The 24,650-nt window shown below is 41.1% G+C and overlaps 2 protein-coding genes across 4 annotated transcripts; both read left to right on the plus strand.

Annotated features, from left to right (window-relative positions):
• The first annotated feature begins 3,203 nt into the window (after positions 1 to 3,203).
• pah (phenylalanine hydroxylase) lies at positions 3,204 to 17,155 on the plus strand. Of its 3 annotated transcripts, none has more exons than XM_022749035.1 (13): positions 3,204 to 3,348; positions 4,707 to 4,826; positions 9,246 to 9,429; positions 11,463 to 11,551; positions 12,059 to 12,126; positions 13,030 to 13,226; positions 13,654 to 13,789; positions 13,881 to 13,950; positions 14,085 to 14,141; positions 15,218 to 15,313; positions 15,798 to 15,931; positions 16,027 to 16,142; positions 16,632 to 17,155. In XM_022749035.1, the coding sequence occupies exons 1-13, from the start codon at positions 3,277 to 3,279 to the stop codon at positions 16,673 to 16,675; spliced, it is 1,383 nt and encodes a 460-aa protein (XP_022604756.1). In that variant the 5' UTR covers positions 3,204 to 3,276; the 3' UTR covers positions 16,676 to 17,155. The 3 variants fall into 3 exon arrangements, with proteins under 3 accessions (XP_022604756.1, XP_022604757.1, XP_022604758.1); XM_022749036.1 differs by having other exon boundaries at positions 4,710 to 4,826; XM_022749037.1 differs by lacking the exons at positions 16,027 to 16,142; positions 16,632 to 17,155 and having other exon boundaries at positions 15,803 to 15,925.
• A 1,024-nt stretch (positions 17,156 to 18,179) lies between these two features.
• Positions 18,180 to 23,382, plus strand: LOC111224521 (tyrosine 3-monooxygenase-like). Its single transcript, XM_022749038.1, has 12 exons — positions 18,180 to 18,410; positions 19,405 to 19,579; positions 19,803 to 19,891; positions 19,995 to 20,062; positions 20,147 to 20,197; positions 20,292 to 20,437; positions 21,168 to 21,303; positions 21,402 to 21,471; positions 21,562 to 21,618; positions 22,335 to 22,430; positions 22,538 to 22,671; positions 23,071 to 23,382. Exons 1-12 carry the CDS (start codon positions 18,180 to 18,182, stop codon positions 23,234 to 23,236), a joined length of 1,419 nt encoding a protein of 472 aa, XP_022604759.1. The 3' UTR covers positions 23,237 to 23,382.
• Positions 23,383 to 24,650: the final 1,268 nt, after the last annotated feature.

A 24,650-nucleotide genomic window follows, 5' to 3' on the forward strand; every position in this document is an offset into this window, starting at 1 on the left:
TACATGGTTGTGGTTTAACTGGTAGTTTACTATTTGTAGAGCTTTGGAAGTGTTAAACAGTTGTTACTCAGTAGCTCCTCATTACTCCATCACTATATCACAATAAGTTCCTTAACAACAAATCAGACACAGCAAGTTTCCAAACAAGTATTTTAATTGTAATATTCAAGCCAAATATTAATAATCACATCCAAGTTGTTTTCTGATGCATTTGATATGACGCTCAAGATGTGCAAAAGGTTCTGATTAGGGGATGTGCAAAAGATCACAGTATAGACAATATCTGTCATGTGCAGGGATAATACCTCAAGATGTTGATGTAATGTGGTTGATGACTGATGAGGCCAGATGCAGAAGAAAGGCAGGTGCTGGTCCTTCATTGGTGGAGATTAGACTGGACTTCTGATCCTGATACAGACAAACATGTGATAGGACAATTAGTTTTGATCATACAAATTCTTTATATTCAAACATCTGTTGTGTGTGTGTGTATATATATAATAAATTATGAGGATAGATATGAATATTATGAAATAAATGCAAGAAAAAGAAGGGTAAACAACTAGAGGTGTGATAAGAAATCAATGTACACACACTATATAACCAACAAATTCAGTAGTACAAATATGGATATACTGTAAAATACATATCAAATATAGGCAGTGGTATATTCATTATTAAGAATCAGCAGTATGACTGGCTCAGGTCCTGATAAAGACAAAGAGATGCTGAAATCTCCTGAGAAATGTAAAGACTTAGTTCACTTTCAATCATGGCTGATCTCCTAACAGTAATGTGAAGTGGTTACAACATGGTGAACCTATTGACGTGTATTCACTCGGTCTACTGGCTCCATACAATCTCAATTTACAGTCATCAGTTACAAAATGAGCCTAAAGTTACTGACGTCACTAGCTGTACAACAGCCGAGAGCAACAGACACAATCCTAGTAAACCGCTAAAACGTCTGTCGACAACCTCAATATCACCACCTGAAACGTTTGTCAGTCGTTGCACTGATTATACTTTTAGCTAAAGAGCTAACATTGATGCTACTCACCGGGCTAACAGGAAAGTTGCAAGCTCGGCATCAAACCGCATCTTTTTACTCTCAGGAGCCGTCTCCAGCGGCATCGAGAGTTACTCGTGTTGTTTCTTTTCTTTGCCGTTGAACGTGGTTTCTTGTCGGGAGCGGTCCTTCAGGATGCTGATAAATATCGCCTTTTAGGAGGTTCAGCCATTCCTGTGTTTCTGTGACGCTAAATTCAAGCTCTGCCGAAAGTTGTTCTTCTTCGTGGGACTGAGGGCAGACTTGACGCGCCACTGACTCACACAGCGTCTAGCGTCACAAAGTGGTATCACAACACAGGACAGGTCGGTGCTGGCCGCGTGCGGCATGGCGATTTTCTAGTAGATAGCTCTGAAATACAACAGATGGAAATCTTGACATCATCACTGTGGCCGCTTCACACACTTGATCGTGTTAATTCATTATTTGAACATTTTATTTTAAATAAAGTTCTGGCCACATCTTATATTGCACCATAACAGCACAACCACCAAAGCTGACATTTAAAAAGTAAAGCTACATGTTCTTTGCCCACATTGCAAACTAACTTACAGTTTTGACACTTACTTATAACAAAGACATTGAGCTTAACTTGACTGATATTGACACATTTGATGCATAAAAAACATTTTTATTTGCTTTTACAGTATATAAATCTATGCTTGGAATATAAAATACAATCATGCTTTCCCTTATACTTACATTCAATTTGTGACGTTTTTACTTGCATTCAGGCCAGTAGATGTTGCACTGATCACATGAAGCATCAAGATATAAACCCTTTGTGAAACCACTTTGCTGAGTAAATAAAACCTCCGACGCTGTGAGACTCACATCCAGTACCAGGCAGATGATTTCTGCAAGCAAAGAAGATACAACAGCCCGGGAAATTTTACTCACCGAGTATTTCACTTACTGACAGAGGCAGGTTTCAGTTTACTACTGCCATGTTGGTTTCTTGGTTCTTGGGTATGGCAGTCATGGAGCTGTCTCCCCAGTCACCGTATGTTGGCAGTCTTTGTTCTGACCCAGCTAGGGGAAAAGGGAAGCAACATAAAACCAGGTGTTACTGGTGAATCAAATTTACTGATTTAATTTATTGCGTAACCAGGAGGGTAAATAAGTAAACAAAAATACAAACTAGGCAATAGGATAACTGAAGTAGGGGTACAGGAGCCAACAAAGAGCCTAACTATGCGATTCTAACCAACCCAAAAACACTAGAATCAGCGCCCCTGTTCCTAATGTGTCCAATAGTCTTTTTCTAAGGGTGTGATGCGCAATCAGAATTTCAAACCTAGCCCAGTCCCCAACAATCAACACCAGCATCTCAAACCAAATCACAAATTACACACAAATGTTCACAAAGGCGGTACAGAGGCGAGCTGCCTATCATGTCAGCCGCCACTAATGATGTGCGGGCCGGGCTCTTAAACTCTCTCTGTGCTTCAGGTTTTAACATTACTTTACATACTTAAAGATTCAATGTTAACACAAACACTGTAAGTTGAAGTTGATTTAAGTTGATTTTTTAAGATGATTTAATATTTTATACATATTTTTTACTCTCTCTTCCAAAACAAAAGGTTTACTTTACAATATTAAGCATGTGTTAATATTTCATTGATTGACACTTAATTCTATTATTAGGGAAAAGTTTCTCTGCAGAAACTTTAGTGGAGTCACTTTATTAAAGGTGTTTGATCATAATAAATTAGGAAAAATCTGTAAAATAACAGTTTTTCTCTGTAGAAATATTAATGAAACTTTATATAAATTTATTGTTTTTACACTTTATTTGGCTGCTGCCAGTCATTTTTTTACGATTTGTTTTTTTTTACAGTGTTGAGAATCCAATGATTCAACGATTCAACGATAAAAGCGCGTTTTCCCACTGTTTCTATGCTTATCTACCTGTTTGGTCCATGTTCATGTGGCCGACGCACACCGATAGAAAAAAAAAAAAAAGTTCGCAGACCCGGGGGCAATCTCAACCCAGCGGTGCACAACAAGAACCAGATGCGCGGTTGTGAATCAGTTTCACAACGAGCATCCCGTGACAGACCGGTGCAGGGGGGGTGGTGGTGTCACGTGGCTCCACGTTAAACCGGAGAGGTTTTTATAGACAGGAGCTGCTCCCAGAAACTTCACCACAGCTCACAGCTCAGCATCAGCGCACACAGGTTGTTTACCTGAAGAGCGAGAAGATGGAAGCTGCGTACAAGAGAGTCAATGGAAACTACGGCCCCGAGGCAGAGACAGACGACCAAGCCACCCGGGTAAATCTGATTTCTCACTCTGCACATCTTATTATATCTGCTTCATTCATTTATAACTGTCTTTGCATTTGCTTCTTTTTTTTTTTCCTCCAACACTTTTCTTGTTTTGTTTTCGAGAGCAAATCCATCAACTGATTTGTGTTCTTTAGTCATGACATGACGACTGTGAGCAGAAAAAGCCAATAACTGCATGTAATCTTTCATGTACTGATTCACATCAGTGCAGCAACAGTAACAAAGAAAAGTCATAGCTGGAATTTTCCAGGTACAACAGGAGACAAAGCAGGGAACCGCAAAGGTGCCTCAGTGAATAGAAGGCAGAAAAAAACAAACAGCTGATGTCAATGACCAAATGGACAATATGTGCAGTCATAGGTATGACTACTACACAGGTGTTTGGACAGACGGATATAAATTTAAAATGTTTATATAAGCTAGATTAAATAATTAGCTGATTTGATCATTTGTGTCGTTTTTCATGCAGAAAAGCCAAATATTACCGAGTTCCAGCTTCTTAAATACGAGGATTTCTTGCCTTTGTTTGACTAAAATGCTCATTAATTAAATTAATTTGGGGTTTGGGGAAATTGTGTTGTGCAGTTTTCATTATTTTCTGATATTTTGCACAGAAAAACCCCCAAAAAACGGTTATTCAGTTAATCAATACTGAAATTAATCATTAGCCGGAGCCCTAATAAAAGCCCTCTGGTTTTAAAGATGAAGAAATTCCTTCACCGTACTCGAGCAGTCAAGACAAACAAAGCATTTCAGGTTTTTCGTCAGTGGATTTGTTTCAAGAAAAATCGTTAAATTGAATAAATGACCGTCCGGGCTGTGCAGGAATTTCTGCATCTGTAAGATATTCTGCTCCTCAGTGACGCACCTGCAGAAAAAAAAAGAAAAAAGTCTGCATGTGTTAATGTTCATTCTCTCATTTGTTGAAAATCCTCTGGTGTGTGTCACGCCAGCATTACGACCGCTGCCGGGGTCCGCGTCTAAAGGTTAAAGGTGTGAGGGGCTTCAAGCTTTATGATCAGACACCTCGAACGCAGAGTGTCGTGGCTTTCAAATGGATTTCATGCTCTCTCTCTTACATATGGCTGCGCTTAAACACACACACACACACACACACACACACACACACACACAAGGAGAGCCAAGGCCAAATCAAACAGCAATATAGTGATAAGAAAATCTGAGATTTACGGATCCTCTTGATTACGAAAGTGCAGATGTGAGGTGTTGAAAGCGCAGCGTGGGTTTGTTAGCGTTAAGTATGTGACGATGACGCCAGAGTTAGAGTTAAAAACATCTAAAAATCCATAAACTTGAGCGTAAAACTCTGTCTCTCTCCACAGAAGAGAAGGGGCTCCATGTACCTGGAGGAGGAGACCAACAAGAAGTCAGAGGTGATCTCCTGCATCTTCTCCCTGAAAGAGGAGGTCGGAGCTTTAGCCAAGGCCCTGCGGCTCTTTGAGGTAAACCCCATTTCTCCAGTGACAGCGCACGAACATGCAGTCGCTCCTTCAGCCTTGACGCTTCTCCCGATCTTCAAGCGATCAGCAGCAAAATTTCTCATGACTGTCATGAGCGCACAGCACGAGACTGTTTTTTTATCGGCCATTACTCTTCGTCTGGGCCCACACATAGTTAAAATGACACTTTAATGTCCTCACGCATCATCATTAGATCTATTCTTCCTCTCCAGGCTATGAAATAAGTTGCAGTCGGCCCCAGGTGATGCGGCGCAAACTGCATTTCTTCAGGAAGTTGAGAGCAGAAATTCAAGCAGTTCCTCCTGCACTTAACAACCAGAGAATGTAGGAATGTTAATTTAGTGCTGGGGCGGTTTTAGTCTTCACGTGGTAAAACGAACTACTCCAGACTGTGGTCAGAAACACATCTTCAAATGACTAAAACTGACTTGTTTATGTAACCAACAGCCAGCAGCCAGTTAGCTTAGCTTAGCATAAAGACTGTAAATGGCTGGTGTGGCTCAGTCAAAAGCAAATAAAAAATCCATGTAGCAGAACCTCTAACTTCTGTTTAATCCTCAGGAAAAAAAAGAAAATTATTATATAAAATGTTGAGCAATATTTTTTCATAACATGATGAGGGGCTCAAGCTTCCTCGGGTCATTTCGGGTTCAAAAAGTTATTGATTAACATTAAACAAGCTCCACGTACAGAAATATTTTAAAGCATTTTTATATTAATATATTACAGCATCACAAGATCTAGTTTATAATTCTAATAGTTTCTACATTTAGTCGTAGCTGTGTTCGGGCAGAAGGGAAGTAGGTTTTATACGTGATTTATCTGTAGTTGTTTTTGTGTAATTTACACGACTTTTTTGACCCTTTTGAAGAAGGGAACTAAACAAACTGAGCTTATCTCGGCTGTTTGTGTATCAGTCGTGTGCAAACATGACAGGTGGCTCTTTGATCCACTAACCCACCTCCTCCAGGTGTCCCGCAGCAATGAAACAGCCGAACTGATTGAACTAAGTATAGAGCTGCAACGATTAGTCGATCAATCAGTTGGTCGAGGAACAGGAAATGAATAAGCAACTATTTGGATGATCAATTAATCATCATTTTTCCAACAAAAAAATTTCATAGATTAATCGATGTATCGAGAAATAATGTTAAAACAATATTGATTTTACTAAAGATTAAACAACTCAAGAGGATATAAAGTAGTAACATATTCCCACCATAACCCTCTATAATATTAAAGGGCCACTCCAGCTATTTAGTAATGCACTTTTATAAAGTTGGGGGACTCATAATAAACAGATTAAAAGATGAACAATAAAGATTGAAGCAACAGAGCTGTTCAGTGATATTCTGGCTTTTAGTCGCTAGTATGTGTGTCCTACGTTTCCCATAATGCAACTCAGTAATGTCTTTCATTAGAACCCCCCCCCCGCCTCCTAAATGCCCACATCTTCTAAATGTTACACCTCGACTTTGTAACACAGGCTTTTGATTTGTAAAGTTTTCAACTTAAGACTCAAGTCCGAGTCGAGCGAACCCCGATGACATCACTATGACATCGTTAGGGTTATGTTATGAAACTTTGGAAAGTGCCCTTTAAAATGCTGCTTACATGGTAAAACTTGAGTGATAATAATCCGATATGATAAAACGTGAAGTACCTGCTGCACGTCTCTGGAATCTGAATGTTTGCAACCACAAGAGGGTCAACGTATCAGTGTGCGTCATGTGTTTTATTCTGTGTCATCGATCTAAACCACCTGTGTGTACGTGACTGCCTCGAAGTAACCACCAACTGTTTAATCTTCAACATCACCGCCCTATCAAGATTTGCGTTTGCGCTTCCTCCTGCAGGTGAAGCGCAAAGTATGACTCCCGAACATTTTTCAAGAACACAGCCAAAAATAAAACCCCCCAAAAAAACATGCAACACAACAACAAAACAAAATGTTTTAGATTAAAGAGAAAAAGTCTTTTCCTCAGTCATGTGGGTTTCTTGGGGGGAGGAGGAGATTGTGAGTGGGTTGACTGTGATCAATACCAAATATGTGCCAAATGCTGTTCGCCAAATGCAGCAGCAAACATCAGGATCATTTTTGACGCTATTGAGCCTCCCACGTGTCCGATCCTCCTCAGCTCTGCTCCAACCCCCTCCGTCCCAATCAGACCACTGCTGCAGAGAGTCTCGCTTTACGCCGCTCGAGAGAGAGAGTGGTATTGTGACACGTTTGGCGAGTTGGTTTTGACGGGGAGAAGATGGTGAGGGGGGGAAGGGTTTGTCTCACGCTTCCAGCGGTTGGTGAATGCGCGGGTGCGCGTGCTCTTTCAAGTGGTTTCGCTAGGACTATGGTCGGTGGGTCGAGATAATGGCATCCCAAACGATCAGACAGCGTGGTGGGCTAAGACTTCATAGGAACGGTTCATGACGTTAGCATAAACGTGGAGTTAGCAGGGATGAGTGGGGCCATAGTGCGGGTTGAGGCGGAGGTATAGGAGAGATGAGCAGGTGGACCCCCTGAATGCTTGTCCCGTGAGTGACAGAGGGTCGTAGTTTTGTGACTGGTGGTGAGGAGCTATGGTAAGGTTCTGAGAGGACGGGATGGAGTGCAGGGTGTAGCAGGCATGGGGTAATGGGCTTCGACTGCTGTAGAGGTGAGTCAATACAGCTCTGAAGTGGAAACACGGGAAGGTGAACTCAGGGTTCTGGGGAGGTGGGCGGAGAATTGGCTGGAGCACGTTCTCCCTGTTGCTCTCCGACCGGGTGCTAAAGTTTAGCCTAGCAGCCGTGGCACCTATCATGTGCTTGTCGTCAAATCTTGTGAATGTCAAATCTCTGTATTTCATCCAGAAAGCCACAAACCAAAAGCCCACCACGTTGTTTATCCGCCTGAGACTCAAAGCACGCATGTGACACGGCAGCGTGGTTATCATGTGACGAGTCAGAGCCACGGGCCGACCTTGACCTCGCATCTCAGCCGGGGCGACGGAAAGGGTTTAATGTCACCTGCATTACAGTGGAGGGACGGCTCAGACGGGTACTGAAACCTGACCAAACGGCCCCTACATGTTACTGGGTTTAAGATTTATGGCTGACTATGTTAAGCTACGTCGAAATATTTCTCTGTGTGCAGAAAAAAGCACATTTTGGTTCCAAAACTGGTCAAAAATAAATAAAAATCACCTGACACTGAACAAACTTGACTGTACAAACATATTAGAATTTAAATGTTAATGCAAAGAATGCACAAAATATTAGGGGGCATCTTTTGCATATTCAGTCGCAGCCCCTTTTGCACCATGTGTGTCGTAATTCTCTCAAAGTTTACTCTAATTATTTGTATCTAGACTAAATCTCCTCTTTTGAAACTTAAAACTTAAAAGGGAAATCATTAATGGATAATGGGTTTTACTTGAACTCACCTCATTAGTTTTTAAAGACCTGTTTTCATAATATATTAAGTGTAGGTCTTAAAAACGGTTTTATGTATCATATTGAATTTATAGGGAATAGCTACAGGAATGAAGGTAAACAACTGAAATTTTCAACTGGAAAACACTGTTGTTTCTCCTTTAATATGTTCAGAAAGCAACAGTAAATCCGCTGACTGTGAAAAGATGATATTACATCACAAAGAGCGACTCATCTTCTCTTTCAAATGCCAACCTGGACACTGTCTTTGGTCGTGTGTGGATCACCCCCAGGGGGAAGCGCTGGACCACATGGGCCTTAAAAAAATCTGTTATATATCGAATGGGATCCAGATGGGAGAAAACGGGGGTGGGGGCTGCTCACGCCCTCCTCTTTACTTAGCCTATGGTAGACAGAGAACAACACACTCCCTCTCCCTCCCCAAAAGTTACATAAACAAAAACACATTTTTGATGGTAATTACGACTTAACGATCACGTTGGACGTCGGAATCACGTCCAAAACAAAAAAAAAAAAATCTGGAAACTTCCCAAAAGTCTTGTGTTCGTGCTGCAGAGTGAGAAATGAGCTAAACACCGGCAGGGCAGGGGGATTTATCTGAACCAGTACAATATGTCCTGAATACCTTTACTATGCAAGTCCTGTCCGTGCAGTTCAGTGTCAGTTTGCAGAGAGAGAGTTCAAGGCAGCTCTTACCCAAGGTCAGAGTGGACTGCACCAAGTCTGATAAATAATAGCCATCAATTTAACAACCTCACACCGCCCTCTAGTGGTGGAACAAAGGTATTGCTGCAGCAAAAAATATTTGCACTTGCACTATCTTTGTTTACTTTGAACCTTCTGCCTTCGACAGACGGGAAAATTACCTGAAATATACACAGAGAAGAGAAAATAAGTTCTGCAAAAACCAAACAACAAACATCAGCTCGGCTCTCACCACAGTCTCCTCTGTGCCTCTGTTCCCTGCAGGACAAGGGCATCAACCTGATGCACATCGAGTCCCGTCCGTCGCGGATGAACAAAGACCAGTACGAGTTCTTCATCAGCGTGGACTCCACCTGCTCCCAGGCCTTGGATGAGGTCATTGACGGCCTGCGCACACAAATCAGCGGCCACGTGCACGAGCTGTCACGCAACAAAGAGAAGGATACAGGTCAGACATTGTGTGTGTAGCTGCAGTGAGGACAAGATAAGCATGAAACCTCAAAATAATACAAACACCAGATGTGTAGAAATGGCAGCTGCACATGCGGTGAGGGGAGAGTTGGTAACGATTTACTGTGGTTTCAAACACAGGAGGATAATTGTGACATGTCACTCACGTTGCTCATTTCTTACCTCTTTGTGATAATGCTTAGAATAAACTAATGCTGATCGTACACTTTGCATCACTGCTCATGGGGCGCAAAGATCAAGCAAAACTGTCCTAACATCTCAAATTAAACATTTAAAAATAAAAAAACTGGTCCATTTAGAGTTTACTTGGATCTCATCTGATGTATCATATTGAACAATATAATAATTTCTTGTCATCAAATAATTGGTTCCTAATTGTTCCTCAACTTTTAGGAGTATTTGAAATGTTTGTGTCACGTTATTAGATTCGGCCATAACTCAGGGTTTAGTGGATTTTGATACAGCTGATGTCACTGATTTATATTTTTAATTAGCAGCTATGCTAGCAGCTCAGTGCCAAATGCTAAAAACAGCATGCTAACATGTTTAGCAGGTATAGTTTGGAGATATTTCAGTCTGGGTCAAAGTGGTGGGCCGACACTGCCCCCCCCCCCCCCCGAGGCACACGCAGCTGAAATGATCCATTTATCAACGGAGCACAGTGATGGCTGCTGGCTGGTGGTTTATGAACCCCCCACACCCCCCACACCCCCCCAGCCAGACTTAGTCATGGACAGACAGTGTCGCCGATGAGACTGATGGCCCATCGCCCACATCTAGATCCCCTTTATTAGTTGTTTCCAGAATGACATTAGTTTAGCTACTGAGGACCAACAGGCCTGGCGTGAACAGAGGAGCCCTGTGTCTCGGCCGCACACTAACACGGGGAAGCAGAACATGCCAAGGTCACGGCGGGCTGAGACAGACAGGGCCACCATGGATCATCCTTTGACCCCCACAGAGACACCGAGGTCTACTGGTCAGGGTCAAGTGGACGAGGGGATAGTCGTGGCCTGTTTTGGAGACAGCCTGTTTATAGAGGAGCCTGGCAGGAGCCTATTGTCTTCCCGGGGGCCTCGGGGTGGACCACACTGCACAAATGTAGATTAATGATTGGGCCCCAGTGTTTTTTTTGAGGGTCATAAATCCATATGAACTAGCAGATGCCCCTCGTGTACTGTTCTGTTGAGTGTCAACATGCCACGGCACTGGGGACAAAATCCTATAGGCAAAACATCATCTGCTCGTTTATTCCAGTCATGAATGTCACAATATTCAGGATGTAGTTCACACAGATTTTTAATTGGTCTGTAAAATGTAAAATGAAAATACTGAAGGTGGAACAGAGCTAAAAAAATTATAATCTGAGAATAATCTGCAACTAATTTGATAATCAAATGATCATTTCTCCATTTTCAAGCTGAAATAAAGAAACAAATTTATATTTTTTACGTCTCGAATATGAAGATTTGCTGCTTTTCTTTTTCTTTTATATGATTGTAACTCAAATAAACTTTGAACTGATGATCAGAAAAAAACAAGGCAGTTGAAGACATCACCTAAATCAATGAATCAAAAAAATAGTCAGTAGATTAATCAATAATGAAAAACCAGCCTTTAAAGTGACGTCTTTGTCTTGTTTGTTTGTTGGATCATAATGATATAAAACAGACAGAAGCATCACTGGGACTAATTAACAGTTGGTATTTTTGTTTGAAAAAATACTGTAGCGATTAAGTAATCATCGAAATAATTAAAATTTTCTGTTGATTGTGAGTTAATCGCCTAATCGTTCCAGATCTGCACAATATGGGATAGATAAATTAGCACCAACTCAAGCCTAAAATACTTTTATTGTTCTACTAACATTGGAAATTTCCATGATTTCTACATTTTCTTCCCTCTGGACAGTGTTTGTGGAATGAATGCTAAATTGATTTGACCTGAATAAACACTATGTTGAATAAAAACACAAATTATCGATGTTTAATAACTGTTATTATCCTCCAGTGCCATGGTTCCCTAATGACATCCAGGACTTGGACCGATTCGCCAACCAGATCCTCAGTTACGGCTCCGAGCTGGATGCGGATCACCCGGTAAAGACTGACTCATCCATCACTGTCTGTGTGCCACATCCTGCCTCTGCATGTGTGTGTGTGTGTGTGTGTGTGTGTGTGTTTGTGTGTGAATACGTGTCCACTCACGCCCACACGTCTTATTAAAGACGGGGGCTGCAGAGATGACAGGCCGCACTCTGCTGTCTATTCTAATGGAAACTATCTAGAAACACAAATTGATGTCATTGCTTTAATTGAGCCCCTATAATTATAGATAATTGCTCCCTTTTGCCACCGCCATTAAAGCAAAATGTATTCATCATAAGCTGAAAAACACTCTACAAAGGCTTCATTTGAATATGTATTTGCGTGCTCTTATTAGAGACGGAGTGCATAATGCTGTCAAAGGCCACAGGGTTTAGCCTGAGCAGAGGATTTCCACTCTTTGATTTAGCTGAGTGGCCAGGCTGCGATCATGAGATCTAACATGGCTTTCCTTTGTGTGTGTGTGTGTGTGTGTGTGTGTGTGTGTGTGTGTGTGTTCAGGGCTTCACAGATCCAGTCTACAGAGCCCGCAGGAAGGAGTTCGCCGACATCGCCTACAACTACAGACAGTAACTGTTCTTAAAAATCTCTATTCTTTTTTTCCCCCTTTTTGCTTCTTGCTTTTTTTTTTACAAAAGTCAAAAGAGGAATTTCTTTTAAATATTTATGTGGATTTTCTGTCTGATTTCTGTCCGTCCTTTGCCCCTTTGAAAAATGATCATTAACAAATAGGGGACAAATTACAAGAGGCCAACGGTGGAGTTAAAGGACCTTGGTCTTTGTGTGTGTAATTGAAAAGTATTGTTCACAGGCACAACAAAGAGCAGCAAGCTGTGAAACGCATTTACATCGCTGTGTAATACTGACAAACAAGGACGTGATTCTGTGTGGAAATATACTGTTTATAAAAGGCAAATCTACATTAAAAAGGTCATAAAAGGTCACAGATATCGATAAAAACATATTTATATACACTGTAAACAATTACAGCTTTTAAAATTTAAAGCCCTTATATGTACATTTTTTTTTTCTGTGATGAGACAATATTTTGAATTTATCTGTTGAAAATAGTTTGTGTATTAGTGCAACAGTCATTTTTGATACGACCACTAGGAGTCGCCAAAGTCAGAAACGTTCAAATCCTGCACATTGGTGCTTTAACGAGCTGTTCACCACATTAATCCAATTTTCCTGGTTCTCAAAGGGAAACTTTTAGGGTCCCAGGATGGAAAAAGAAAATTTTATATCATCATAAATATAAAACTTTTAGGCAAACACTGTTATTTGTGTAGGAACACGGTTTTATTTAAATACATCTTTACCCTTCATCACTTTTTACTGTTTATATAGTATTACAGTATATAACTTAGTTATTTCAAGTTTATTTCTAGGGAAAGTCTAAAGCATAGATCACTGCCAGAGACAGAAGGGTCTTTATACTAACATACAACAACCTCGTGTCTCTGTCCCAGTGGCCAAGTCATCCCTAGAGTGGAGTACACAGCGGAGGAGAAGGCCACGTGGGGCACAGTGTTCAAGGAGCTGAAGACTCTGTACCCGACCCACGCCTGCCGCGAACACAACCGCGTCTTCCCCCTGCTGGAGAAATACTGCGGCTACAGGCAGGACAACATCCCACAGCTGGAGGACGTCTCCCGCTTCCTGCAGTGTAAGTGCTGCGCTGTCATCGACCTACAACATTTATATGTGTTAATATGTGTTACACAGTTTAACTTTGTGCTTATGCTGTGATTCATTTTATTGGATTACATGTGAATGTTTTAACAGTCAACACCATAGCCTACTTACAACATGTAACTGGGTTCATTTCATTTCATTTAATTGATGTGTTTATTAGGTATGATACACTGTATGAAACATTTACTTTTTCATTTTGGAAACCTCTCAGTGCCAATGTGAGATTCCAGAATCTATTCAAACACCGTACTTCCTCCTCCTCCTCCTCCTCCTCCTCCTCTTCCTCCTCCTCCCTCCCTCCCTCCCTCCCTCCTCTCTCTAACCACTGTTACTCAACACAACCAAACACTCACCCTCTTCTCCTTCTTCTCTTTCACCTGTCTGCCCCTCTCCTGCAGCGTGCACAGGTTTCCGGCTTCGCCCGGTGGCCGGCCTGCTCTCGTCCCGGGACTTCCTGGCCGGACTCGCCTTCCGCGTCTTCCATTCCACGCAGTACATCCGTCACGGCTCCAAGCCCACGTACACACCTGAGCCGTGAGTGTTTAGTGTCTGAACCCAATCTGTGAAAGAAGGAAAAATACACAACTTGTATATAATCGAAGTGTAATTTTTGTTTCTGACACAGGGACATCTGCCATGAGCTCCTGGGACATGTGCCTTTGTTTGCCGACCCGAGTTTTGCCCAGTTCTCACAGGTAATAAAACGTCCCGTCACAGCGGAAGTAATTAAAAACAGTACTTGCTTTATTCAGTTACGTAATCCTGAATATATCCACGTAACGCATGATATTCTGTAACCTTTTATTTTCTGAATTATTTGCTTGTATAGGAAATTGGACTCGCCTCCCTTGGTGCTCCTGATGAGTACATTGAGAAACTTGCTACTGTGAGTACTGTGCACGAGAGAAATAATAATATTATATGAACTTTCTAGTTTTTAACTTAGTTGCACTGAGACCAGAACAGGTGATTTCATGTCAAGGACGCCCAGAGAAACTCCTTTTGAAATTATTGTATTTGATGTATTTTTAATATCTGTGTGATTAACTTGGGGATTTTAATTAGAAAGTAGGATTAGAGGGTTTTAAAAGGTCTTACAGGGTTTTTTCTCCCAAAAGAAAAGAAAACTTATGTCTTGTGGAGCATCAGGATAGTTCAGATGCTCCATATTTTAATATTATATAATTAATAATATAACATTCATAATTATGTTTTCATTAGTGTATAATCACCTGAAAGTAGTAATCGTTGTTTTTCGTTAGCTTCATGTCTATATAAGAAACGGGTCGTCTTGCACAGAGCGCCCACCATGTTGCACCGACATGTTTCTATAGCAGCCCAGAGCGGACAAACCAAACACTGGCTCTAGAGAGAGGCTTTTGCTTTTTTTTACATTTCCTGAATGGGGCGAAGGGGAGGGGTGTTCAGCTGGGTGCAGTCTGCACCCTCACCACTAGATGCCACTAAATCCTCCACACTGATCCTTTAAAGTGAGACGACATGACACTATGTTACTTTTGCTGAACGGCGTCTGCAAAGTATAATTCAGAGACAATGAAAAATGCTAAAGCTAAAATGCTAAGCTACTGTAACAGAAGCAAAAGTCAGCAAACTGACTCAGTAATGTCCATTATACAGCAATATTTACCTCAAGTTTGTTAGCATTAGCCACCATAAGCTAATGATTGTACTTTTAATGTGACCTGCTAACGCTGTGATCTCAGTAATCTCAAGAACAGGTGTGTTAAAACCTTTGAGCATAAAACAGAAACTATATGCAGGGAAACGTAGCACAAGAAAATATATATATTTTATTTTTATATAGGTGATCTGACACTGAAGCTCCTTCAGTTTTAGGATTTGTACATGAGCCTGTTGATCAACCATCGCTGTCTCTGTGAATTCTTGCCTGGGTTTGTTGTATGAATCATATTTGTGTGATTGTATTATTCATGTCCTCAGGTGTACTGGTTCACTGTGGAGTTTGGCCTGTGTAAGCAGGGCTCAGAGATCAAAGCTTACGGAGCTGGCTTGCTTTCATCGTTTGGAGAGCTGCAGGTAAGGAGAGGAGGGGGGCTGACGCAAGTGTTTGAGTCCGTGAAGACAGGGAAACAATATGTACATCGCTTTTAGTGCTGCCTACCCTCCTGCTGACCCCCCCACCCCCCCACCCCATATCTGTTGTTATAACACGTTCACCTTGTTGCACAACCGCAGCGGTGCAGGCAGTGGGTTAGTGGTCCACTCAGATTCAGGTTTAATGTGTCACTGGGGGAGTCGGCCTGCCAGCCCCGGCGGGGTGTGGGTAAAGTGGTTCAGTGGGTAAGTGGGGGCAGAGAGACGACGAGCATGCTCGCTATTGAGGTCACAAGTTACATCAGCCGCCGTCAGCAGAGGATGTGCACTCTGCCGAGTCACATCAACAGAGAAAGAAGCCCAGCCCCAAATCCTGCTGCACTTCCTGTGTCCTGACGGCCGGGAATAGACACACTCATTGAGAAATTGAAATCCCTGAATATTCTTTTACACTGTTTTCTTCCAGTACAGCTTGACAGACAAGCCCAGACTCCAGCCCTTTGACCCCGACAAGACCAGCCTCCAGAAATACCCCATCACAGAGTACCAGCCTGTTTACTTTGTTGCTGAGAGCTTTGAAGACGCCAAAGAGAAAGTGAGGTAAGAAATGTTTTGTTTCTTACTCATATTTTGAAGTGTATCTGTTCCATAACTTTAGGTTGCACACTCAACCTGTTTAACATTTGTCTCCACAGGAAATTTGCAGGCACCATCCCCAGGCCTTTCACAGTGCGCTACAACCCCTACACCCAGAGTATCGAAGTGCTGGATAACACCCAGCAGCTCAGGAACCTGGCCGACAGCATTGGTAGTATGTATCACACTTACGTCAGCTACTTTTTGTGCACAGAGCTGAACGACACAATCCCCTTTAATTCGGTTAAATGTATTGGTTTTTAAAGCGGTGGTTCTGTTTCTTTTCGCCGCTGCGATTACTGCAAAGAGAAACGCACAACGCTGCATCTCGTCATCAGTGTCGTTACTTGACGGCACTTCCCCTTTATATTATAAAACAATTATAAGACAATACAAAAACATTGGTTTATTTTCAATCATTTTTAGAGGTAAAACTGCAAAAATTATGAAATGTTTAAAAATATAAATATAAGTTGTGCAGCATGAATGTTTAACTTCTGCCTCCCTGTCCTTTTGACCCTCTCGCCACCTCTCAGATTTATCATGTGACCCCCTTCAGCTCTTAAAAACTCGTCTACACTCGTGTTATGCTCGTGTTTTAATAAGAAATGAAGCAAAGAATCACAATAAAGAGTTGTTTCTCTTGTTCTTTCTTTTGTTTTAGGTGAAATGGGGAAACTGTGTGAAGCCCTGCGGAAACTGGCGTAACTGCACGTGTAATCTGAAGCATCTTTTTTTCATTGGAACAGTCGTTCATTTATTAGACTGCTGGCCTCTTACGGTTACGCTTAGCATGCCTGCAAATTAGCTTTCTTTGTATTAAAGCAAATATGCAAATCAAATAATGGCTTTATTACTGTTATCCAATTAGTAAGATGTGTTCTCTGTGTATTTTAGTTAAGTGAATAAAGTGTAGCCTGTTCTAATGCAGGATAATAAGGAATGTCTCTTTAACGACATTATTACAGTATAAATGTATACATGCTTTTCAAAATAAGAGGGTTTTGACAATCAACATCTCCTCTGTGACCTCAATGAATTTAAAACCAAATATGTAAACATACAATTTTGCTTCTAATATAATGCAAGACAACTGCAATAACTGATTTTTTTTTCTATGCATTTCAAGCCTAAAAGTCTATTGAGATCATTTTTGTCACTCAAGCTTTCATTTTGCTGTTTTGTATATGCATGAAATGTGAAATAAATAAATATTTCATCCTCTGGCTCTGTCTTCTAATGCTTTCCTACTGATCACTTTTTCACATATCTATTAATATTCTTCTACAAAATTAACAGCACTCTACAATTTTGAGTTACTTTTTCTATTTCTGTTTTACACAATAGGACGGGATGCATTGTTAAACATTAAACTACCCAATGATACATACAGTAGTTTTCTTTCAACTCCTTTAACTATAATATTAAATAGCTGCCTGCATGTTGCAACAATAATATTGATCCAAGAATTGAAGTGTATTTAGTGGCTGACATTTTTATACTCACACATAAGTAAGTTATTTTTGCTTTCTTGCTTTTGTTCATCCTCTGTTCAGCTGCCTCCTGCTGTTAATTTTGCACATGCTGTTTGTTTTGTTGTTGTTTTAAAGGCTAATATAATATCTTTTGGCTAACACTGGTACATTTATATTGATGCTGGCCCATGTGCATTGACCCTGGGAAATTAAAATAATGAAAATCTAATTCTGAATGCAGGACTTTTACTAAAGTAAGTGACCTGAATACTTATTGCACCATTGCACAACTCTAATTGATAAAGAGCATCTGATAAACATTTAAAAATCCATCGTATATCATCAACAAAATACTCAAAAGCAGATAATGAGGTCAGGGAATTGAGTATTCTTTTATAAATAGGACATGTGACATTTATGTAACTCATAATGACCTTTTTTTGGTTGAATGCATCTGTCATTCACAAAATTTCGATCCCTAATGCATTTTCTGTGCAACCACTGTTATTATGGGCTGTTTTCCCTCCTAATAGCACTGTTTTTGTCCCATAAATAGATGTGATATCATGACGCAAAACATGCCCCGCAAAAAGCCAAACACACGTGCTGTGCTTGCGCAACTCATCTCCATAAAGCCCTCAGATGACAGGGTATTTAAACCTGTCCACTGCACCGGTGATGGCACACGCACCGTCGGCACCGGTGTCTCCGTGAAGCCTCCAGCAGAGCGCGCACACATGAAGACGGAAGGTGTGGTGCAGGCCGCGCCGTTCGGCGGGAGGAAGCAGAGTCTGATCGAGGATGCTCGCAGGGAGCGCGGCAGCGGCTCCGCGGGCTCCCCGGGGCCCTCCAGGTACGGAGACGGCTTCGTGTTCGAGGAGAAGGACGGCAGGGTCACTCTGAACGTCCTGTTCACTCTCAGCAACGAGAAAAACGCGGGATTCTTCAAAACCGGGAAAATATTCGAGGTGAGCCCCAAATAAACAAAGATGGAGGAAGTATTCAGATCATTTACTCCAGGAAAACTGAACTGTGCTGCACTGTAGAAATTATTATTTTAAGTAATTATGAGGGGAAATGGCCTCTGTGAATGTTAAATATTATATATTTTATTATTATTATCACTGATGCTGTCACATGGAGGAGCTAATTTAAAAAAAAAAGTGAATATAGATAATTAAATGTTTTGCATGTGAATTCCTAATGTGAAGTAACTGTCAGTGTTATTATGTTACTGGATCATTATCATTGGTGTATTAACATGTTGGACTTTAATGTTGTTGTCAGTCGAGTCGAAGCTAATTTAAACTATTTTATACACTGTTTGTAATCTGTATAATTCACAATATTTTGTAAATTAATTATATGTTTTATATGCTAATTATTAATCTGAAAGCTAACTTACAAAAAAATAACAATTTGTGTCTCAGCTGATCATAATTGAGAAAAACCGAGCATGATATACAGCTGTGTTTTATCCAGATGTGGTTTCATCTGAGAAAACAGGCACAAAAAGTCCCTAAAACGCATCAGCTGATTTCTGTTTTCTATTTTTAGAAATTGCATTTAAAGTTAAAAGCTCCAATCTTGTTTTATGGATGCAGGTTATGGATGTGGTTCAAGAACGAGTGGGGGAGAAAAAAAAAGCCCCTAATTTGCATCAATTTAGGCTTTAACATCCGAAAATACAAGCCAATCAACTTCTGCCTGATGAGTGACAAGATATTGTTTAACTGGTCAAGGTGATAAAACTGAAATAAAAGGCAGAGTGAATATTTTATCTCCCAGAAGGCCTTTGGGTTTCAAGAAATTAAAACAAGTTCTTCAAACTAATGACAAAAACTAAACTACAAGATGCAGCTACTTCCCCTCAGCAGCAAATCACTGGTTAGAAAGAATAAAATACCAAAAAGAGTGATTGTATTTGATTATTTTTGTCTGTTTTTTTTTTGCTCTTCACAGACGTTTGAAGCTAAACTTCTCCACATCGAGAGTCGACCGGGGAGGAAGTCGAAGAACAGCACGACGGACCTGGAGTTTTTCATGAAGTGTGAAGTTCACAGCTCTGACCTGGATGTTTTCATCAACTCCCTGAAGAGAGTGGTTGATGACGTTCGCTCCATACCGGAGGAAAAAGGCAAGTGCATGGTTTTATTATCACACTCACTGTTTTGTCTTTACAACTATTACAGTTCCTTGCGAGGTACATACGGATTAGGATATCGTGTGCGATGTTCCTGGCCTCATTTATTCAGTGAATACTCCTTTTGAATGTTTCCATATGATAATAAGATGCAACCAGGCCGATTACAAAACCGCTAATTAATTTCTTTTTTTTTTTCCTCCCATCAACATCACAGTTCCCTGGTTTCCCCGACAGATAAAAGACCTGGACAGATGCAACATGCTAATAACCAAATTTGATCCAGACATGGATCAGGACCATCCGGTGAGTGTTTACAAATCTGCTGCAAAATATCACAGTTTTACTCACATTTACAGCCAATTCATGTTCAATTAACATCCTTTTTTTGTTGTTGTTGTTGTTGCAGGGATTCAGTGATCCAGAATACAGGAAAAGACGGGCTTATATCTCCGAACTCGCCTTCAGATACAAACAGTGAGTCGGATCTCAAAAGAAAGTCCCTCCGTGTTCTGAGTATCATTAAAATATCCCGTCATAAACGAACTGTCTTTGTTTCAGCGGGGACCCGTTACCCACGGTGGAGTACACAGCAGAAGAAGTATCCACATGGTGAGAATGAAGTGCACAGTTACAGATGCATTGTGGGCGACGGTTCATGGCTGCAACGGTGTGATAACACGGTGTGACTGTGTTTAAATTCAAGGAGGGAGGTTTACCAGCAGCTGCGGAGTATTTACCCCAGTCTGGCCTGTCGTCAGTTCCTGGACGGGCTGCAGCAGCTGGAGAGAGAGTGCGGCTACGGAGAGGACCGTATCCCTCAGCTCAGAGAGGTGTCTGCCTTCCTGAGAGGTGACAAATACAGACAAACTACAATGAAAAGAAACTTTAGAAAACACAGATTGAAAAAGCAGAATGAAGGGATGTGTCTGCTCTTCTATCTGATCTAAAAAAAAAAGAAAAAGACATTTTGGTCTTTAAAATCTAACAGTGAAAAGGTAAAAAGAAAACGGAGATAGTAAAAGAAGAATTGAGAAAGGTTACTCTCTTCAAAAGACAGAAGATGCTGCTGCAACTAACACTCATTTCAGGCCAAATATTTTCCTCCATTAGTTGATATGTCTATAAAATATCAAAAAATAATTAAAATAATAATCTTAAAATGTCTTGTTTTGTCTGAGCAAGCGTCTGAAACCCAAAGATATTCAGTTTACTGTCACAAATGACAAACAAAAGCATTAAATCTTCACATTTAAGAAGCAGCAACCTGCAGGTGTTTGGCTTTTAAAAAACTATTAAAGTATCCAGTTTATTTTTTGTCAAATGACTCAATCAAATAATCGACTTATTGTTGCAAGTAAGATTCATTTTATTATAAAGAAAGAGAGCGATAATAAATTAGAGGTGTCTGAAAACCTGAAAAAGAATCTGCCTTTGTAAATGTAGACAGACATTAAACACACACAGAGGTCATTGTAGTGTTCCTCTCTATATACTATACTGTATTTCATTCATCTTTTAGCTCTACTGCCTTTGAGCTCCATCACTCTCTGACACTTTCTCTCCTCCCTGGTGATTGTAGAGAAAACGGGTTTCCAGCTGCGTCCGGTCGCCGGCCTCCTGTCGGCCAGAGACTTCCTCGCCAGTTTGGCCTTCAGGGTGTTTCAGTGCACACAGTACATCCGACACTCCTCTGCACCCATGCACTCCCCTGAGCCGTGAGTCACTGTTTATCAACTCTTTTTAAATGTATTTATTGATGCACGTATTTAGTCGCTTTCCCCTTTCATTGACTCTGTTCCGTCTGCTCTGACAGAGACTGCTGTCATGAACTTCTCGGCCATATTCCCATGCTGTCAGATAAAGAATTCGCCCAGTTTTCGCAGGTAGGTGGACTGTGCAGTGCTGTATCTTCTTTAATTTCTCTTTAATTTAGTTGTATTTCCTCTAATACTAATTCATCTGAACACTTACAGGAGATTGGACTTGCCTCGCTTGGAGCTTCAGATGAAGACATTGAGAAACTGTCAACAGTAGGTTTCATTTATCCTTTAAAAAGCAGATTTACAGCCATAAATAAGTCAATTTACATTTGTATAGATTTGGAAGTGACTCACTTTGTGCATTTTAATGGATATTCAGTGCCATCTAGTGGCTAAAGCTAATAACTGCACATAATGTTGACCCACCTGGAGTTCAGGTTTATTTTTGGTGATTCATGGTGTGCTAATTTCAGCACAAACTACTCTATAATCTAATTTATCCTATCAAGTATAAAGCTGCCAAAAGACAAGAAAAATTACACTGAAACCTATAAAAATGCACAAATCCTGAGTGATAATCTCTCAAGATATTATTATAGAACAGTTTGAGGGTGTGAAAAATATAATTTCTGTATTTATACAAAAGAATATGGCAGAAAAAATGTAAGAAATACAACTACAACAGTCTATTTACATTTAAAGTGATTTAAACCGAATTTATTTTTGTGCATTTTTCATTTAAAGTCTTTTAATGACTGTGAGTTCAAAGGTTTAACATTTTATTAAAAACCGTTTGTATGGTCGACAGACATTAAAGCCAACCACTTTCACCTGGTTTTCTCAGCTTGTACATAAATTATAAATTATGTTACTATAAATAAAACATGCCCGGTGTATTCGCAGATCAAAAGAGAGACCAGATCCTCGTCCAGGCAGACTGGAAATAATTTTATCTGCTTTTTTTTTATTGTGTTCTCCTATTGTAGTTGTACTGGTTCACTGTGGAATTTGGCCTCTGCAAGCAGAACGGAGCAGTGAAAGCTTACGGCGCTGGACTCCTGTCGTCCTACGGGGAGCTGGTTGTAAGTGCCATCTCTCCGTTCACACATAGATTATTTTTTACTTGCAGCTTGCTGTTCTCCTCGTTTTATTTGCTTGGCGCGCTCACGGTCTTTGTCTGTTCCTCCAGTACGCTCTGTCCAACGAGCCAGAGTACAAGCCGTTCCACCCAGAGGAGACGGCGGTGCAGCCGTACCAGGACCAGACCTACCAGCCTGTCTACTTTGTGTCCGAGAGCTTTGAGGATGCAAAGATTAAGTTGAGGTATTTACTCATTACATACGCACATCACATTAAATCTGTTCGTTAAACTTTTCACCCTTATATTACAACAAAATGTGTTTCCGATCAACCTTAACCACTGATTAATTACTTACTCCTGATGCTAATCATTCACTTAATTAAGAGAAATGCCTGTATTTAAAATATTTTACTTAATATTCTTACCTGAGAAATTAATTCTTAACTTTAAGAAACAGTATATGTAAACTCAAAGGCTCACTTACTAGTTTTAGGAGCTTTCAACCGGTTAAAGTCAGTTGAACACCACAGGGAGATTTTGGAGCTCATGACCATGAAAACATCCAAAGACTTGTAGAATCTATGCAAAGGAGCATCAAGCTTTTTTAATACTAATCCATGTGCATTCATTCACTCCCACAGGAGGTTCTCTACAACCATCAAGCGTCCCTTTGCGGTTCGCTATGACCCCTTTACCTGCAGCCTGGAGGTTCTGGATCAACCCAGCAAGATCCAAAATGCTCTGAGCCAGATGAGAGAAGACCTGAAGACCCTGCACGGCGCCTTGGAGAAGCTCAGCTCATCTTAAGACCAGGACCGGACTTCCTGTAGAGATAAAGACAGACGGACACTTGCAAACACGAAGGACGGACATTTGGCCTGTGTAAACGCTGTATATGAGATCGACCATTATGAACAGCACATAAAGAGAATCACGATGTAGTCAGGTTTGTGAGTTTCCACAGGGCCATTTATTTGTGTGTATAATGTATTATGTAAAGTGCAGATCATGTAAAAAGAAATAAACGTTTATTTTCAAAATGTGAACGTTTTATATTCCAGAGACAGAAAAGTTGTTGTTTTTTTTTTAAATTAAGGTGCTAAGTGTTGTCCTGCAGGAGGAACAGGAGAGAGAGAGAGAGAGAGAGAGAGAGAGAGAGAGAGAGAGAGAGAGAGAGAGAGAGAACCACTACAATGCAGGGCTTGTAGGCCATTTTCTAGCTTTTAATTCCAAACCGACTATTTCCATTTGGAAAATTCTTGGAACCCATTTATCTTCATGTGTTATTAAGCAAAAGGGAAGGAGCTAATTATGAATGATTTAAGTATCATGTTCCCTCTGCTGGTCAAGGCCAGAGCCAGCACTGAGGCCCAGCACATCAGTAGGGCCAGGTCACCGGAACCTCACAGCCGACCACAGTACGGTCCGCAGGGCCGCGCTGCTGACAGATGCTCTTCTCTCTTCATTTCTCTTCCTCCGTGCGACTGGAGGATTTGGCTTTCGGGCTCTTTTGACGGACGTCCAGCGTTTTGATCTCCACACAGGCGACAATGCATATCAGAGCCGCACATGTCAAAGCTTTCCCTCGAAAAAGACAAATCATCTCCATCTGCAGGACTCATAAAGCATCAACACCATCGGCACGGTGGCTGGCAAACCCTCCCATCGGCCACCTTGTGTCGGGAAGCTTTCCCTTCCCATAATTCCACTCTACAGTAAATCAAGCCCCGCTTCAGCCTCCCTGGGAAAACCTGTGTTTGCGGAGTAGAAAAAATTGTGTGTGAAGAGAGAGAGAGAGAAGGATAAAGCAAGTGGAGGGAAAGAGTGATCTACTGCTTAACAAGTGAGTCGGGACACACACACACACACACACGCATAAACATACACACACACACAAACACACACACACACGCACACACATACATGCACACTCTCTCTCCAACCAAAAGTCAAACACTTTATAATTCCTTGTATCTCGTTCTACGTCCAGCGCTCTCAAATCCACAAATCCCCATGAAACCACCGCCAGGATCCGAATCTGCTGAGCGCTAAACAAAAGCGGGTCGCCACGGCAACAGGACGACCAGTGAGGGATCCAGCTAGATTCTTGTGCCTCGCGTACTCGCCGCAAATCCCAAACGCTGTATCATCCTGACTCCAACCATAAGTGTTTCCTTTATTGATGTCAGGGCCATCCCATCCCTACGCTGGCTTGGTTGGC

This window comes from Seriola dumerili, unplaced genomic scaffold (genome assembly GCF_002260705.1).
Source record: "Seriola dumerili isolate Sdu_G_001 unplaced genomic scaffold, Sdu_1.0 BDQW01000138.1, whole genome shotgun sequence".
Classification (NCBI taxonomy): domain Eukaryota; kingdom Metazoa; phylum Chordata; class Actinopteri; order Carangiformes; family Carangidae; genus Seriola; species Seriola dumerili.

Bases quoted from the DNA above. Each gene is read 5' to 3' on its own strand.
- pah (XM_022749035.1), top strand. From the start codon at position 3,277: ATGGAAGCTGCGTACAAGAGAGTCAATGGAAACTACGGCCCCGAGGCA. The intron at 12,127-13,029 runs GTAACTGTTCTT...TCTCTGTCCCAG, and splicing joins ATCGCCTACAACTACAGACA to TGGCCAAGTCATCCCTAGAG. The intron at 14,142-15,217 runs GTGAGTACTGTG...TCATGTCCTCAG, and splicing joins ACATTGAGAAACTTGCTACT to GTGTACTGGTTCACTGTGGA.
- LOC111224521 (XM_022749038.1), top strand. From the start codon at position 18,180: ATGAAGACGGAAGGTGTGGTGCAGGCCGCGCCGTTCGGCGGGAGGAAG. The intron at 20,063-20,146 runs GTGAGTCGGATC...TCTTTGTTTCAG, and splicing joins CTCGCCTTCAGATACAAACA to CGGGGACCCGTTACCCACGG. The intron at 21,304-21,401 runs GTGAGTCACTGT...CTGCTCTGACAG, and splicing joins CCCATGCACTCCCCTGAGCC to AGACTGCTGTCATGAACTTC.